The sequence below is a fragment of the Marmota monax genome, unplaced genomic scaffold (genome assembly GCF_021218885.2).
Source record: "Marmota monax isolate L192 unplaced genomic scaffold, Marmota_monax_Labrador192_F-V1.1 WCK01_AAM20220418_F8-fsc00024, whole genome shotgun sequence".
In the NCBI taxonomy this organism is placed as follows: Eukaryota; Metazoa; Chordata; class Mammalia; order Rodentia; family Sciuridae; genus Marmota; species Marmota monax.
Window position 1 is genome coordinate 36,188,251 of NW_026695224.1, and position 16,517 is coordinate 36,204,767.

Consider the following 16,517-nt stretch of genomic DNA (forward strand, 5'->3'; position numbering starts at 1 on the left):
GACAGGAACAGGGCAGTGGGTGCAGAGGGCTTACCCCGTGTGCAGAGCGAGCCGGTCTCACCTGACTGCAGGAATCCCCCCTGCCTCGGGCCTCCTACTCAGTCATAGGGCCCTACTAGCCTCTGGCAGGACTATAGTGTTCTAACTAGTGACCACACCCCAGTCAGCCTGCCTTCAGGCAGCCTGACCTCCAGATACCCTGTGCTTTGTGCGGGTGACCACCACATGCGCTTGCACGCCCTTTGGCTGCAGGGCTAGATGGTAGTGAAGCTGGGCGGGGCTCCACATAGGGCGCCCCCTTGCAGCCAACCCCTGCTTTTGGAGGTTCGTCTCTAGCCAGCACAAGCCACGGCCGCCCGGCTGCACCGAGCTCGCCCCAGCACACTGCCTCTGTGCTCTTTCAATAGAGCACTTCCTTTCTCGTTATCATCTGACTCACCTTCAAGTTCTTTCCTGTGACGTGGTCAAGAACCTGAAAAGATCTGCGTGGAGACCTCCTTAAACCCCTGCCTCTTCTGTAACGTGCAGGCCTTTCCAGAGCACCTGCCAGGGGTGGGGAAGTCCTGGGAACAGGCTGCAGAGGCGGCTTGGGTGCAGGCGGGTTTCTTGGCTGTGCCCTAGCAGGGTGGCACCTGCCAGCTCTCTCCTTGAAGGACCTGCATCTGGCTGTCCCAAGCTCCTGCCAGGACAAGACGGAGGCCACAGGAGATGTGGCTGGAAGCAATGGGGCTTCTGGGGCAGGGGCAGGTCCCCTCTCCTCTGCAGGCACAGTGCAGGGTGGGAAGGCTCCCACAATGGAATGCAGATGAAGGGATTTACCAGAAAGATGACCGCCACCCTGAGAGGGCATGGGGAATGAGGCTGGTGTTCACCCAGAGGGGAACGCCCTCTGCTGGCAAGGGGTGTGGTTCCACTCCCCACTGAGAGGTGAACGTGAGGGCCAGGCTCGCACTGCAAGATGACACAAACAGGAACTGGACGGGCATGCAGAGGGGCCTGTGTCTGCTCTAGCAGCAAGGTGCCTCCCGGCAGCATGCTGAAGGCTTCAGGTAGTGATGGGAACTGGGCTTCTCAGACCAAAGCAAAGCTCAAAGCAGATTACAGGCATCAATTTATTTACTTACAACAGCATTTTAGGAAGAAGGCAAACACCCACCCTCCTCTGGTGAACCAGCCCCAGCACCCCTGCAGGCCAGTGCTACCCAGACCTCTGCACCTCAGTGCACCTGCAGTGGGGCTCTGGGAGCTCCCTGAGGCTGTTCCCCAGGAGACATCAGCTCTTCTCTCAACACCCAGCATGCAGGTCAATTTCCAGAGTCCCAGTGGGACCACAACCAGACAGTGCCTTGACCAACCCCATTCGGAACAACCAATGCTACCCCTTCCCCCAGCACCACCCACTGTACGGATACCAGGGCTCCACGTCCAGAACAGAACCCAGGGCAGTGTGCTCTGGTCAGAGTTGCCACATCTCTGAACTTGAACATGGGTCTTTTGGGTGGGCAACACTGGTCCCCCCACACCCATGCTGAGAAAACTAGGACCCGGCTTTCTACTTTGGCAAAAAAACCAAAACAAACAAACAAAAAAACCCCCCAAACCCTAAGAACTTTGATGGCATTAAGTAAACTTTAGGAAACAGAAAAAACAAGACAGCAGCTGGTGCCCAGCCCTCGAGGCCTCCCCGCACGTCTCACGTGGCTCCTGCAGCAGTCCTCTAAGAGCCTGCAGTGGCCCTGAAGACAACTGTCCCAGCTCCCTGCCACAGCCACTCTGGCATCCAAGCTGAGGAGGCAAGTGGGGCAGTGGCCAGGGGAGTGCCCGCTAATTTACAGTGAAAGACAAAACTGTGGCACCCACTGAGGAGTGGGAGGCACTGGCAAAGGCCCTAGGAAAGAGGTCATGTGGCTGGAGGAGCCTGGAGTTCTGGTGGGCGCTGTGGGAGACAGAGCTCAGGCCCAGTGGCCCAAGGCACCTCCAGAGGCAGCTGCCCAGCAAGGATGAGAACCCCAGGTAGGCACACCTGGACCTGGACCTGGACGACTGTTCTGTCTGGGGGACTGGGCACCTCTAAGAACCGAGGGAGGCGAGGGCAGGAGGCCCCAGCAGGGCTCAGCCAGCTGGTAGTATGGTCAAGACCTCAGCCCTGAACCACAGAAGGTGGTCATCATCTGTAAATGCCCAGCAGAGTGTCAGCGGTGCTGGACACAGGTCCATAGGCACCTTCTTGTGGCAGGCTGTCTGTCAAAGGGGAGGCCTCCAGGAGCTGCCTGGCACAGGGGTGGCCCCAATCCCCACTGGCTGACAGTAGGCAGCAGGGATGCAGCCCCTGGAGCGTGAGGGCCCCACAGCACTGGGCTCAAGTCCACACACATCCTTTGGCCAGTCCCATCAACTCTGCACAGTGAAGGACCGAGGCAGCATGCCAGGCTCCAGGGTCCGCCCAGAGTCACAAAGCTACCCACACCAGTGTGCACAAACTCAACACCAGGATGCAGACCCACTGCCCAACCTAAGAGGAACAGGATCAGTTCTGAGTCCACCCTGGCCCGGCAGGCAACAGGAGCTGAGAGGCCATGGCTGCCGGCTGCAGCTCTGCAGGATCAGAAGGTGGGAGACAGTGGGGAGGAAGGACAGGAGCCTCCAGCACATCACAGAGCAGGGGAGCCAGTGCACGTAGGGGCGCAGTTAATTCCTCAAGGCAGCCAACCTGGGAAACCAACAGAGGGTCATGTGAGACAAGAAAGGCAAGGGCCAGTGGAGCACTGTGTCCACATGCCAGATGCCCCGCCCCGAGCTCATGCCCTGTCCTCAGTCTCAGCTTCCTAAGGTCACCCTGAGACAACAGTAGAACATCAGAAAACAGCCGAGTCCTGGGGACTGGACCCAAGGGTGCTCTACCGCTGAACTACATCTCCAGCCCTCTTGACTTTGAGAGACAGGGTCTCAAAGAGGCTGGTCTCAGATTTGTGATTCTCCTGTCTGAGCCTCCCAAGTAGCTTTGATCACAGGTGTGTACAACTGCATTCAGCCAAGATTCCGCTTCTGAAGTGAGCTGTGTACACACAGACCTGTGATGCCACATCGGACACCAACTGCCTTCTATGCAGGGCTGGCCACAGGCAGATGAAGAGGAGACACGTTTGAGAGCCCAGATAGGAGTGTTCCTTGAGCTGAAGATCCACCACCCGCACTAACATTCTGACTGCAGGGAGGAGGACAGACCCTTCTGTGCGCAGCCTCAGCCCAAACTGCCTTTAGTGTCTCCAACTTGTATCTGCCTTCACAGCACAGAGCACAGGCTGACGGCTGCTCCAGGGCACCACCCTACCTCCGGGACAGCTGGTCCTCCTGGCTGCGAACAGAGCTCTCCCCCACCGCGGAGGCACCCTCGGGCAGCTGGCTGAGCTGGTCCAGCACCTCTAGGCCGTTCTCCTCAGCAATCTGCACAATGAGGCTGTCCACCTGCTCCTGAGGCGTGGTGAGTGTGGTGGCTGAGCTCATGGAGTCCTCCATCACCTGGGGGCGGAGCACATTCTGGTCTGTCGGGGAAAGGGCTACAGCAGCCTTCCACAGCCCCACAGGGCCCCACCTCATTTTCCATTCTCCACCCACACGTGCCTTCTCATGCCAATATTTTGAGGACGCTCTCTGTGCTCCCTCACCCCTTCCTGCCACTCCTTCATTTTGTTCCCCTACTGTGCACACGAGTGCTGAGGCACTCTCTACAACTCTGTGTGCTCGTTGATCACCCACCTGGTCCTCCCTACATTCCCTCTCAGGGTCCTGGCAAGGACCACCTCAAAGGACTCTCACCAGACACAGTGGCCTGTAATCCCAGTGACTCGGGAAGCTGAGACAGGAGGATCATGAGTTCAAAGCCAGCCTCAGCCATAGTGAGGCGCTAAGCAACTCACTTTTATTTAGAGACCTTGTCTCTAAATAGAATGCAGAATAGGGCTGCGATGTGGCTCAGGAGTCGAGTGCCCCCCCCCCCCCCGAGTTCAATCCCCAGTACCAAAAAAAAAAAAAAAAAAAGACTCTCAGCGACACGGGACTGAGCACCCTCCAGCCCTCCCACAGTACTACATACCGATGTGTGCACATCCAGATTCTGCACCTGCTGCTCAAACCTGTCCATCACGGCAGAGACCTTCTGCAGGTCCATGGTGCTCAGGGCCTTATCCAGTGCTTTGGTTACCTGTGCCATGTTCTTCGTCACCTGGGACAAGAGAGGGTTGGGGAAGGGAATAGGACTAAGATGAGCAAGGGTTTTCCACCAAGAACATGTCCTCTGAGCTCCGATGGGAGCCCAGGTCCTTAGCAAATGCTGTTAACTGAACGCACAAGCACATGGCCACTTACGGGACAAGGAGGACATGGTGGAGCTGCAAGCCTACACCTCTTCCAGAGGGGCTAGTGAGAGTCCCAAGATCAGCTGGGATGAGTCTGGCCACAAGGCTCTGCGTCTCGTGCTGCCGGAGGACCCCAGCCCACTTTCCTGTGTCCAGCCAGCACTCCCATGCCTCAGCCCTCTGACCCAGCTTCCCTACACTCTGGGCTGCCCCACACCAGCCACCAGATCCTGTTCCTGCTTCAGTCAGCACAAGCAGCGCCAGGACCCTAGCACTCACCCCTTTCATGGTCACTGCCATCTGCACCTTGGAGGTTACTGCATCCACACGGGATGCCATGCGGAGCCAGTTCACACCTTCATTCTTCTTGCGGATGGCATTCTCAGCATAGACTCGGGCACACTCCACATTTTTCTGCTGAAGGGCCTGATTCAAGGGGAAAAGTTTATAGGGGAAACTGGTAGTTTGTCTGCACACTGGCTAGGAGGAGCCTGGTGATACCCTCTCCAGGGGGTCGTTTGCTAACATGGAGTGGGGAGGCCCTTCAGTCCCAGGTACACTCATCAACAGTGTTTGTGAGGGCCGGGGTGTGGCTCAGTGGTGGAGCCCTTGCCTTGAATGCAAAGGCCCTGGGTCCCATCCTTAGTGCATTCCCCCGCCCCACCCCCGCATCTGTGAGCTTTGTAGAACTGTGATGTCTTAAGCCTCAAGCCCACTTAGGAGCATGGGTTGAGCCCAAGGGTAGATGATGCAGTAGGCCCTCCAGAGTGGTTGGCCTGCTGCAGCTCACCCCAGCCACTGCTGCACAGAAGCAGAGGAGAGAGGCAGAGGCACTGAGTCCAAAGTAGATGCCACTGCTGCAGGAATGGCACAGGTCACTGTCACATAGACTGTGGCCAGCTGCCCGGGAAGCCAAAATCAACATCCCTGAGGCCACTTCACCAAGGAGGCAAGGTTTTCTCGTTGTTTTGGTGCTGGGAATTGAGCCCAAGGGTGCTCTACTGCTGAGCTCCATTCCTGCCTTTTATTTTCATTGTGAGATGTGATCTCACTAAGTTGACCAGGCTGGCCTTGAATTTGCAATCCTCTTACCTCAGCTTGCCACAGAGCTGGGATTATGGGTGCGCACCAGTGCGCCTGGCTTTTTTTGAATTTTTTTTTTTTTTTAAAACAGTGCTGGGGATTGAACCAATGGCTTCCTGCATGCTAGGCAAGTGCTCTACCACTGAGCTATATCCCCAGACAAGGAAGTAATGTAAGTAAAGTTTCAATGGAAGTTCCACCAAAAGCAAGGGTCTCCAACATTCCTTTTGCCCTGCCTTCTCAGGGTTCTCCCAGGAGAGGCCCCCAGAGAGTCTCCAGCCCTATCACACCCCATGGAGGCCCACTGTACCCTTGCCCAAACCCTGATGCCCTGGACACCAGCTCTGCAGAAAAGAATGATGAGATCATAGCAGGGACAGGTAGAGCCCACTTCCTGTATTATTTAGTGCAAAGCAACTTCAGAATATCAGAGGAATAACAGGATGGACATTTAAAGAGAACCAGCAGAGGCTATGCACTCATCTTCCCATGTGCACACCCCACGGATCAGGAAGGTGGAGTCAGGAACTGCCCCTTCTCCCAAGACTGCTGGTCTCAGATCGGAAGTGAATATGGCAGGGATCAGAAGCCACAGTGCGGTTCTAGAAGACAGCATCAGAACGGAACAGAAAAGCATGGAGAAGGCAGAATCAGAAGCTGGACACGTCGCACACCTTCTTCACTTTGGCCTGCTCCGCCTTGGAGTCCTTCTCTGCCTTCTTGGCTAGCTTCTCCAGCTGCTTCGCTGTGAACTGAGGAAAACCAAGACATTCTGAGCTGAACGCCTGAGGTCCACCCTCTAAGTCCCGCTCCCCAGTCCCTCCACCTCTGCCACCCTGGACTGGCCACAAGCTGAGAAGGCAGAAAGCCCACCATCATGGGGTTGAGACTGCAATAGCTTGAGGAAGGAGATGCCTCTGACAGGTTTTCTAAAACATTTGTCTTCTCCCCAAACATCCTAATCCAAGCCCTTCCCCAGAATGGAAGGCTGACACCAATTCCTGCTTATGTAAGGCTTCCAACTTGTTCCAGGACACCCCCAAATAGTAACACATAATTCTAGATAAAAATACTAAAGATGCCAGGTGCAGTGGCGCCTGCCTGTAATCCCCATGGCTCAGGAGGCTGAGGCAGGAGGTTCTGAAGTTCAAGGACAGCCTCAGCAATTAAGGCCCTAAGCCACTTAGCGTGACCCTGTCTCAATACAAAAAATAAAAAGGGCTGGGGATGTAGCTCAATGGCAAAGTACCCCTGGTACCAACCCAACTAACCCTGATACCAACCCTGGTACCAACCCAACCAACCAATAAAACCCTCAAAACCCATGGGCTGGGGATGTAGCTCAGTTGGTAAGTGCTTGACTCACATGCACAAAGCCCTGGGTTCAATCACCAGCACCACAGAACAACAACAACAACAAAACCTCTCAAAACCTGAAAATATAATTTCCACAGAATACTTGTGCAGACAGATCCCAGAAACCTGATTGTCCTGCTACCACCACTACCAGGATGCGTGACCCCAGGACCTCTGCAGCTGCCTGGTGCCAAAACCAGTCCAAGCCACTGCCACCACTGCTAGGGGCCTGGCTTACTGGTCTTCCATGCAACTGATCCCCTGAGGGCCTGTGCCCACAGCAGCAGTACTTCACAAAGACTTGGTGTGAGGTGAGGCCACTTGAGAGCTACATGTGGTAGTCTGTGGACTCCATTCCTGCCCAACCTGAGTCCAGTGAGAAACAAGATACCGTTAACCTTGATGATGAAGTGTGGGTCCTTTAAAAGAAAAGTGAGGAACGAGCCTGGGGTTGTCAGAAAGCTGAAAACACCACCCCAACACGAAGGGCACCATCCTCAGTTCTCTGATAGTGACTTTCAAGCATTTCAGGCCACAGCTCAATTGCTTAGCAGGGCCATCAAGGCATAACCACAACACCAAGCTTGTTTCTTGAGAGATAATACACTCAGTCTTTCATGGATGAGCTAGAGTGATCTACTGCCAGAAAAGAGGAATCAATTAATATTGCACAGAGCCAGCTCAACAACTTGTCTCTGGTCAGCAGTCTGAGCAGTTGTCCCAACTCTGTTACTAGGATTCTGAGTGTGACTTGTACCATCTGTCCCCGTTTGCTCATCGCCAGGACAGGGCTGGGGCAAATGGTCATTTAATACATACCTTCAACTGGAACAGGGTATCTGCAAAGAAAGAGAACATGGTTTGAGGATTGCATGCTCATGAAACATGACAAGCAGCAAGTCCAACAAACAGATGGGCTCACTGAGACCCCTGCAGACACTAGGAGCTTGCACAGAACTGAGACCTGACAGCACTGGCTAGGGCCTGAGCAGAAGATACACTGGTGGCCAGCTCCAGCCCCTTCCTAGCTGCAGGGCTGTAATCAACACAGACACTCCCTTAGCCAGTGTCCTTTTTGAGAATGTGGGGTGGGTATGAGGACAGATCATGTAACGCAGGCAGCTCCTGGCCGTGGTGAAAACTTGAGATGGTGGTTTACAATTAATGCAACTTCACAAAAGACCCTTGGGATTCTTTCCCAACCTAATAATGTTCAGTACTTAACAGTCCATTTTGTATGTACTCAATCGTCCCAAAGGTAAATGGATCAAAATAGCCAAGTGATAACTGACTCCATGGCAGCTGCCATTTCTAAGCCATTGCTTCAGGTTACCTTGTTACCAGGTTACCTTGCCCGCCCACCCTGCAGACGGAGTGTCTTGAACAAATCCACTGTTGTCCTAATTCACTGCCTGTTCACTACAACTCAAGGGCCAGGCAGATTCTGACTGATATAAATTTATTAAATTTCTAAATCCGGAGAGTTCAACCCCAGCACAGAAAGAGGGTTCTAGAGGGTTTACCTTAACTCAGAAGGAGAAACCTGAGTACTGGTTCCAAAAGGGTTTGCCCCACCAGCCCAGAATGTGTGTCCCAAAGGATCCATCCTCTCCTGGCCCAGCATGAAAGTCCTGAGTGCTGGCTTCTGAAGGGTTCATCACCCCCCAGCCTTGAATGAGGATCCCAAGAACTGGCTCCTGAAAGGTCACCCCCCTCGGCCCTGAATAAGGGTACATTCCACAGATGCAATCAAGGATCCCCTTTGAGTTCTGGGCACCTAGCAATCTATCTTTTCTCAGTACAGGGTCTGGTCAAATGTGTGTGTGTGTGTGTATATATATTTTAGTACTGGGATTGAACCCAGGGGTGCTTAACCATTCAGCCACATCTCCAGTCCCATTTTAAATTTTATTGAGACTGGGTCTCGCTGAGTTGCTAAATGCCTCACTAATCTGTTGATCTGGCTTTGAATTCTTGACCCTCCTGCCTCAGCCTCCTGAGTAGCTGGGATTACAGGCATGTGCCACTGGGCCTGGCCAGGGCCTGGTCAAGGCCAAAGCTGGCTTTGACTCTGGAAAACAAAGCTACCCTGATACATGGGCAAGCAAATCAGTGCCATGATGCCCAGTCTGCCCAGTCCATCCCACTTGGCAAAATCCCCTCCCTTCCAGCCTCAGGGTCCTTATCCAGACTGCATGAACCATGTAGAACACACAGCTGGAGAAACTGGCTTAAGAAGGTTTCCTCCCCTTCAACAGATGAGTGGATAAAGAAAATGTGGTTTATATACACAATGGAATATTACTCAGCCTTAAAGAAAAATGAAAGTATGGCATTTTCAGATAAATGGATGGAAGTGGAGAATGTAATACTAAGTAAAATAAATCAATCACCCCAAAAACAAAAGCCAAATGTTTTCTCTGATAAGCAGATGCTGATCCATAATAGGGCAAGGGGATAGGGAAGAATGAAGGAATTTTGATTTCTGTAGAGAAGAGTGAGGGGAGGGGTGGTACTGTGGGGATGGGAAGGATGGTAGAATGAGGCAGACTTTATTACTCTAAATAAATGTATGTTTACACTACTGAAGTGACTCTGCACCATGTACAGAGGAATGAGAAGTTGTTCTCCATTTGTGTACAATGTGTCAAAATGCATTCTACTGTAAAGTAAATTAATACATAATTTTTCAACAACAACAACAAAACATGTTTCCTCAAAAGAACCAGCAGAGCTTTTTCTTCAGGAGGTGGGGGCAGTTAGGTTAGGTGTTACCTCTCATCACTCCACGGTGGTCTATAAAGAATTCCAACACATTTTCTTCATGACAATGACATAGTTATATACTTTCTACCCAAGCATTTTGAAAAAAAAAAAATGTTTTAAAGTTTTAAATCTATCACACTACCCCATAAATGTTTCTGCAAATGGAGGCAGCTTAATTTTGCCATTGATTCTTCTTGTTCTTTGGAATCCCTGGGCCCAGAGCACTCCAAAGTGAAGGCGGGCCAGGGAGTCAGACTGCCGGGTCGGTGGTTCCCTTCCAACCTGTTTCCCCACCTGCAGAATGGGGCGTATGGCTCCAGTTTCAAAATAGCTGCTGTTGAGGTCTGGGGCTTACCCCTGTGTCCGGCCCTTAGAGCTCTCTTCCTATTTCTCTGAGTGGTGTTCTGGGGTCATGGAGCGCCACTGCACCTTTTCTGGTACCCTCTGGCCAGGCATTCCAGGGCCCCAAGGGCAGAAGTGGACACGCTGTTCACTCGTTATGCCAAGTTTAGAGGAAAGGGGGCCTGGACTCCCCTGGGAAGGCGAGGTCAAGACTTGGGAGGGGGGTGGTGTCTCCTGGTCAGGATGTGACCAGGGGTCGGGCCCAGGAGACGGTCTCCTGGTCGGGATGCGGGGTCGGGGCCCGGGGGCGGCGTCGGGGCCCGGGGGCGGCGTCGGTGGGGATGTGGGGTCGGGGCCCAGGAGACGGTCTCTGGGGTTGGGATGTGAGGTCGGGTCTCCCGGGCCCAGAGTGGGGTGGGCGCCCGGGGAACAAACCCCAGGTGGGGGATCCGGAGTCCGCCGCCGCCCCTTACCGTCCATGGCCAGTCCGACAGCGGGAGCCCGGGGCCGGGCGCAGGCGACTCAACCCAACCTCTCCGCTGCGCCGGACGGGGACTTCCGGGTCGCGGCGCTTCCGGTCGTCAGCCGCTCTCGCGAGAGGACGAGATCGCGCGAGGCGCGCGGTTGCCGTGGTGACCGGCGCCGCCGCGGCTCGCGGAAGGGCTTTGTGAGCCACTCTGGGCGCGCAGCCGCGGAGGCGCGGGGACCCCGGCCCGCGCCGGCGGGGCGGCGGGCTCACCTATGGGACTTTCGAAAAGCAAGCCCAAACCCAGGAAAGGTAAAGGGCGCCCGCCGCTGCTCGGGCCGCCCCGGAGCCCGCGCCCCGACCCGGGTGGCGGGCTGACGGTTGTGCGTGTGTTTCAGGTGAGGAGCAAAGGAAGGGCTCCTCCTATTCGAGTTCGAAATCTAAGGATAGGCTGTCGGAGAAGCACTCCCTGGAGGCCGAGAAGCTCGCGGACAGCCACTTCCTGAGGAAGGGGTCGGCCAAGCACGAGAGGCCTTCTGCTTCGTCGGAAGGTACGTTCGCCACGGGACGGGGTCCAGTTTCCAGACCCTGGCCGTGGGGGGGGGGGGTTCGCTTCAGGGCCTCTGGGTGGGAAGTGATATCCAGCTCTTCATGGATAGGTAAGTTCCCTTAGAGTTTAGGTAGGTAACAGAGTCCAGAGGACTTGGGGAGAAGCCACCAGGTGTCATCTGGCACCACTGTGAGAGTCTGGAATGGAACCGGGGCACTGCCCGGCGGGAGTGCAGCTGTGAGGAGCCAACCACTGAGACAAAGGAGCAAAGCAGTTAGCAAATGTGTCCCCTTTTAGCAGCTTAATGTGGAGTGGAGGGACTGAGGCCACAACTGCGGGAAGAAGCCTGAATACAGTCTTCCCTCCACTTGGTCTTGCCGACTGTGGAGTGGGACTGTTAAACATTTAAAACAAGGGAAGTGTGATGGGGCTTTGCCTTGGAAAAGTCTGTCTGGCTCCAGCACGGAGGCTAGTTGAGGGAAGCACAGAGCCAAGGGAGATCTGTCCTGGGTCCATTGATGTAATCTGCTGGGAACCAGTGAGCCTGTGGCACCAGGGATTCCAGAAGGACCCAGGAGTTGGAAACAACAGAACCTTCTATCTGATGAGATGGGGTTCATGGGTCAGATGAGAAAGTATAAGAAATGGCACACTGGCTGGGCAGGATGTAGGTCATCAAGGGGCCACAAGCAGGAGGCAGGGTGAAGTTCAGGCACTGGGCTTGGGATACAGGCTGGACGTGAAATTCAGGAACTCCTCACTTGAAGGTAGGAGGCTGAGAAGGGCCAGAGTCCTAGGGTTGCCCTTGTCTCTCAGGGTGCCTTTAGCCACAATTACAAAAAAGCCACCAAATTCAACTGAGGTCATAGTCTCACAAATGATGGAAGAGTCAGATATCACCCTTCTACTGAGCATTCAGAATGGTCTGCTCATCAGCTCACCACTGACTAAGTCCTGACAAGGACTTGGCATGTTATACTCTGCTGCCCTCATATCAAGGATGTCTTTTGCCATAGTCCCCAGATAGCCAGAAGGCTCCTGGTTTTCCTCACTGTCTGTTAGCAAGGAGACCTTTCCCTTCAGCTGCTCTGCCTGTCTAGGATGGTCTCGCTTTGCAAATTCACCAGAGACTGGAGGACCCATGAGGCACTGGAGTGGGCAAGACCCCTGCCAGCAAGGAACTGCCTGTTGGAAAGGCACCAGGCAGCAGCTGTCTCACAGCACCTTTTCGGAGGCAGGGACATGAAGAGAAAACAGCAGGTCAAGGAACAAGAGTGAAGATGAATTTCGAGACAGGGGAGAGTGTGGTTCCTCCACACGGTAGAACGTGCTCTACAGTAACAAGGGAGCACCACTGATGTGCTGCACTGTGGAACAACCCCAGAACATGATGCCACATGAAGGAAGCCAAGTGCACAGAGCACTACAGGACGATGCTCTATATCCGAATGTCCAAAAGCAGATACATAGAGAGGCGCTCAGTGACCTTCTGGTGCCAAGTGCAGGAGTGGGAATTGGTCACACTCAGCACAAGAGGACTTCTTGGGATGGTGGACACATTCTTACAACTGAATTGGGCCAGTGCACCAATGGGCTACTGTCTCTCCCTCTGGAGATGGCTTGTATTTTCCCTGGGTTGTGTTTTCCTTGCTTAGTCCAAAGGCAGCTCTCGCGCGCCATGTGTGCTCTCTCTCTCTCTCTCTCTAATATTTTTAGTTGTTTATGGAACTTTATTTACTTATGGTGCTGAGAATAGAACCCAGTACCTCACACATACTAGGCAAGTATTTTACTACTGAGCCACAGCCCCAGTTCCCTGCAGCTCTCTTTTGAGATTGCCATTCCCCACCCTGTTCTCCCTTGAATGTGTATCCACTTTCCTAAATAGACCTCTGTCTATGCCTTTTAAAAAAAAAAATGGGGGCTGGGGATATAGCTCAGTTGAGAGTGCTTGCCTAGCATGTACAAAGCCCTGAGTTCAATCCCCAGCACCACCAAAAAGAAAAAGGAATTAGGCTGGGCATGGTGGTGCATGCCTGTAATCTCAGCTACTCAGAAGGCTGAGTCAGGAAGATGGCAAGGTCTACACTAGCCTCAGCAACTGGACAAGACCTGTCTCAAATTACAAAGGGCTGGGGGTGTAGCTCAGTGGTAGAGCACCCCTGGGTTCAATCTCCAGTACCAAAAGAAAAAACTGAATTTGGCTGGGCATGGTGGTGTACATGTGAGTTCCCAGCTACTCAGGAGGATTGCTTGAGCCTAGGAGTTTAAGGCCAACCTGGCCAACTTAATGAGATACTGTCTTAAAATAAAACAAAAGGGTCTAGGGATACAGGTCACTAGTAGAGCATCCAAGTTCAATCCCCAGTACTATACACACACACACAAAAGGAAAAAAAACAAAAAGGACTGATGATGTGGCTCAGTTGTAGAGCACCCCTGGGTTAAATCCTAGCATGTATGAGGCCATGGGCTCCATCCTGGCACCAAAAAAAAAACCCCCAGTCTCAAAAGGTCACATGCTGTATGATTGATTCCATTTGTGTAATATTCACCAAATGACAAAATTATAGAGATGGTGAACAGACTAGTGGTGGGGATGTCTGGTGGGAAACAGTCCTGTGTCCTGATGAAGGTGGGGTCACGTGACTACATGGCATGTATCTGTACACCTTGGATCAATGCCAGTGTTTATATTAACTCAGATATAAAAGGTGTTATCATTGGGGGAAACTGGGTGAAGAGTATACAGTAACTTTCTGTTCTACTTTTGCAACTTTCTATGAATGTATACATATTTTAAAAATAAAAACTTTAAAAATATGTCAAAAGTTGTTATTAAAAATGTAGTTCCAGAATTCTTTGCCTTTTTCTCCAAACCAGACTAAATAAATGGCAAGTATGGATGACTTCAGGGTCTTTTTTTTAATATGTCTTTCAGTTTTGGCCACTATTATGATAAGAACATGTGAGACTGCAGCAGTAAATTCCAAATATTTGTTGTAATTTGAAAAGAAAGAGATGCTAAACATCTCTAAATCCTGATTCATCTTGTGACATAGACTTACTGGACAGAAGCAAAGGTCCAGTGTTGCAGTCAACCCTTTGATGTGGTAAAGAAACATAGAGACAAGATATCAAGGGGTTGATTTCATATCTGGAAAAAAAATATGTAGTTCCAGTACAAAGAGAGCAAGCAGATCAATGAAATGGAAAACATGAAAAGCTGTGTGTGTCTGTGTGTGTGTGTGTATGTAATGAGAGTACAATAAAACTGGCACCAAAAATAGGTGGGGATTACATTAGCCAAATATATCATTATATTGTGTCCAAGTACGAATACATAAAAATGTAACTATTATGTATGGTTATAACACACCAATAAAAGTATGCAAAAAGAACTAAATAACTTTAATGCTTGGTATCAAGGGAAAAAAAGCGGAAAATGGAAGAACTGTATAATGAATGATGCTAGGAAAACTGCCTAACACTGTAAGGAAAACACAAGTTGGATTGTAGCCTTTTGCCATATGCAGATAGTTTCCAGATGGTCAAGAGTGATTAGAATAAAATGATGTAAATATTAATCTGATTTTTCTAAACCTCAAAGAAGGATGTCACAAAGAAATATTCAAGGTGCTAGGTGCAGTGGCTTTGCCTTGTAATCCCAGCGACTGGGAAGACTGAGGCAGAATGATCACAAGTTTGATTCCTGCTTGGGCAACTTAGTGAGACCATCAGCAATTTAGTGAGATTTCATATCAAAACAATAAATAAATAAATAAATGGGTTGGGGATGTAGCTCAGTGGTAAAGAACCCCTGGGTTCAACCCCTGATACCAAAAGAAAAGAAGAAAAAGAAATATTGAAGGTCTGCCAGGGATGGTTGAGCAGGCCTGTAATCCCAGCTCCTTGGGAAGCTCACCAGAAGGATTGTGAGTTCAAGCCAGCCTTGGCGACTTAACAAGGCCAGGTCTCCAAAACAGGCTAGGATGTGCGTGCCAGAGAATGATACACCTGTACATCTGCAGAATGGCTTTCTTTAGCAGACCAGTGCGAGAGGCCTGCCTGGCATGCATGAGGTCCTGGGTTCGATTTCCAGTGCTACAAAATAAATAATAAAAGCCATGTTGATATCACTAACCACTCATTCTCCCCTGTAACTGGGCTCATGCAGCATTAAGGGAATTGAGGGATCAAAGCAAGCCCCAAAAGGGCATGATCAGCATTTGACTGTGTTGTCTGTGCACCTCACTGGGCTTCCACAGGCCCCAGCCTGGGAGCCTGGAGCCAGTGGTGGAGGGAGGAGGCTGGGAGCTCCTTGGCTTTCATACCTTGTAACAAGACAAACTCGGTCACCTTTAGGAGTATGCAAATGGCAGTGCCTGAAACAGCCTTTTCTAGCAATTCTGATGGGTAGAGATCTGTACAGAAGTTCTTCCAGAGTTATAACCCTCTGGATGCTGGGCATCTGGGGCAGAACTGCCTTTATATCCTCTCCTTCCTGTGCTGTTGCCCTGAAGCCACCCTACAGCTGTTTCCCTAGGGCACAGGAAATCTAGAAAGTCTCCTGTTTCTCCCTTGAAGGAAAGGACCCTTGTGGCTGCATTGTGAATCCATGTGAGCTTTGGAACTTCCGTGCACAGTCTCTCCTGCTAACCCCAAGCCCGATTCCTTTATTCTGGCCCCAGACAGGCCTTGTCTGCATTGTGGAAGTTCCCCACACAGCCACTAAATGCCTGGATGTTTTCTTCCCTCTAGAGAAACCTGATGTAAAGCAAAAGTCGAACAAGAAGAAATTTGTCATTCCGCAGATCATCATCACTCGGGCCTCAAATGAGACTCTAATCAGCTACTGTTCCACTGGAAATGAAGAGCAGAGAACCATTCGGGAACAGGCTGATTGGGGTCCCTACCACCGACACAGGAACCCCAGTACAGTAGCTGCTTATGATCTGCATACTAAAGAATAAACAAGCGCCCCTGAATTGTCATGACTCAGTGTGCTGAGTTTCAGCCACACAGGCAAAGGGCCATCCTGCCCCTTTGGAGCCAAGGTGCCCTCAGTCCACTAGGTTCTGCCTCAGTGACCACCTTGGTCTTACCTTCCCTAGGGCCGCTGGCAGCTTATGGAGTGACAGTGACAGGTTCAGAGAGTGAAATTTGTGGTGTTAAATGAATAAACTAGCATTTCCGTGTTGGAAGTGGCTGGCTGTGATGAATGATGGACAGCAGGCGGCACCTCGGGCTCTGACTTAGGTGGGCAGTTAGGATCCTTTCCATTCACTTCTGAGGAGTAAGTACTTAGAAGTTACAGTGAGTGGCCTGTCCCCCAAATTGGAGAAAAGGCCAGAGGCTGAGTATAAACTTTTAAGTGGTAATGTTGTAGAACAGAGAGATTCAGAGCCACCTCGGGCTGCCAGCCTCTGAGCTGTCCAAGGCCAGAATAGTGCAGGAAGTGCCCTGGGGTGGGTGGGCAGGGCACATGGACCTTGGAAGTGACCTTGTTAATGCTGTCCTGTCTTCCTGGCCCTCTGGTAATTAAGGGCCACTTTGGGATGCAGTTATGATGTCACTGAGAACTCAACTGAGTCCACCC

The 16,517-nt window shown here is 51.8% G+C and overlaps 2 protein-coding genes across 3 annotated transcripts; one reads left to right on the forward strand and one right to left on the reverse strand.

The window, feature by feature from the left end:
• Positions 1–1,098: 1,098 nt before the first annotated feature.
• Positions 1,099–10,501, reverse strand: Chmp1a (charged multivesicular body protein 1A). The gene is made up of 7 exons (XM_046435166.2): positions 10,376–10,501; positions 7,614–7,633; positions 6,113–6,190; positions 4,635–4,781; positions 4,094–4,222; positions 3,332–3,519; positions 1,099–2,710 (listed from the first exon to the last, which is right to left on the reverse strand). The coding sequence occupies exons 1-7, from the start codon at positions 10,380–10,382 to the stop codon at positions 2,689–2,691; spliced, it is 591 nt and encodes a 196-aa protein (XP_046291122.1). The 5' UTR covers positions 10,383–10,501; the 3' UTR covers positions 1,099–2,688.
• A 43-nt stretch (positions 10,502–10,544) lies between these two features.
• On the forward strand, positions 10,545–15,906 carry Spata33 (spermatogenesis associated 33). Of its 2 annotated transcripts, none has more exons than XM_046435167.1 (3): positions 10,545–10,680; positions 10,767–10,919; positions 15,680–15,906. In XM_046435167.1, the coding sequence occupies exons 1-3, from the start codon at positions 10,644–10,646 to the stop codon at positions 15,889–15,891; spliced, it is 402 nt and encodes a 133-aa protein (XP_046291123.1). In that variant the 5' UTR covers positions 10,545–10,643; the 3' UTR covers positions 15,892–15,906. The 2 variants fall into 2 exon arrangements, with proteins under 2 accessions (XP_046291123.1, XP_058431809.1); XM_058575826.1 differs by lacking the exon at positions 15,680–15,906 and adding an exon at positions 12,019–13,827.
• The last annotated feature ends 611 nt before the right edge of the window (positions 15,907–16,517 follow it).

Coding starts and splice junctions, on each gene's coding strand:
- Chmp1a (XM_046435166.2), bottom strand. Junction 4,782..6,112: donor AGCAGGCCAAAGTGAAGAAG/GTGTGCGACGTG, acceptor CCCTTGAATCAG/GCCCTTCAGCAGAAAAATGT. Junction 2,711..3,331: donor GAGGACCAGCTGTCCCGGAG/GTAGGGTGGTGC, acceptor TTGGTTTCCCAG/GTTGGCTGCCTTGAGGAATT.
- Spata33 (XM_046435167.1), top strand. CDS start 10,644: ATGGGACTTTCGAAAAGCAAGCCCAAACCCAGGAAAG. Junction 10,681..10,766: donor CAAGCCCAAACCCAGGAAAG/GTAAAGGGCGCC, acceptor CGTGTGTTTCAG/GTGAGGAGCAAAGGAAGGGC. Junction 10,920..15,679: donor GCCTTCTGCTTCGTCGGAAG/GTACGTTCGCCA, acceptor TCTTCCCTCTAG/AGAAACCTGATGTAAAGCAA.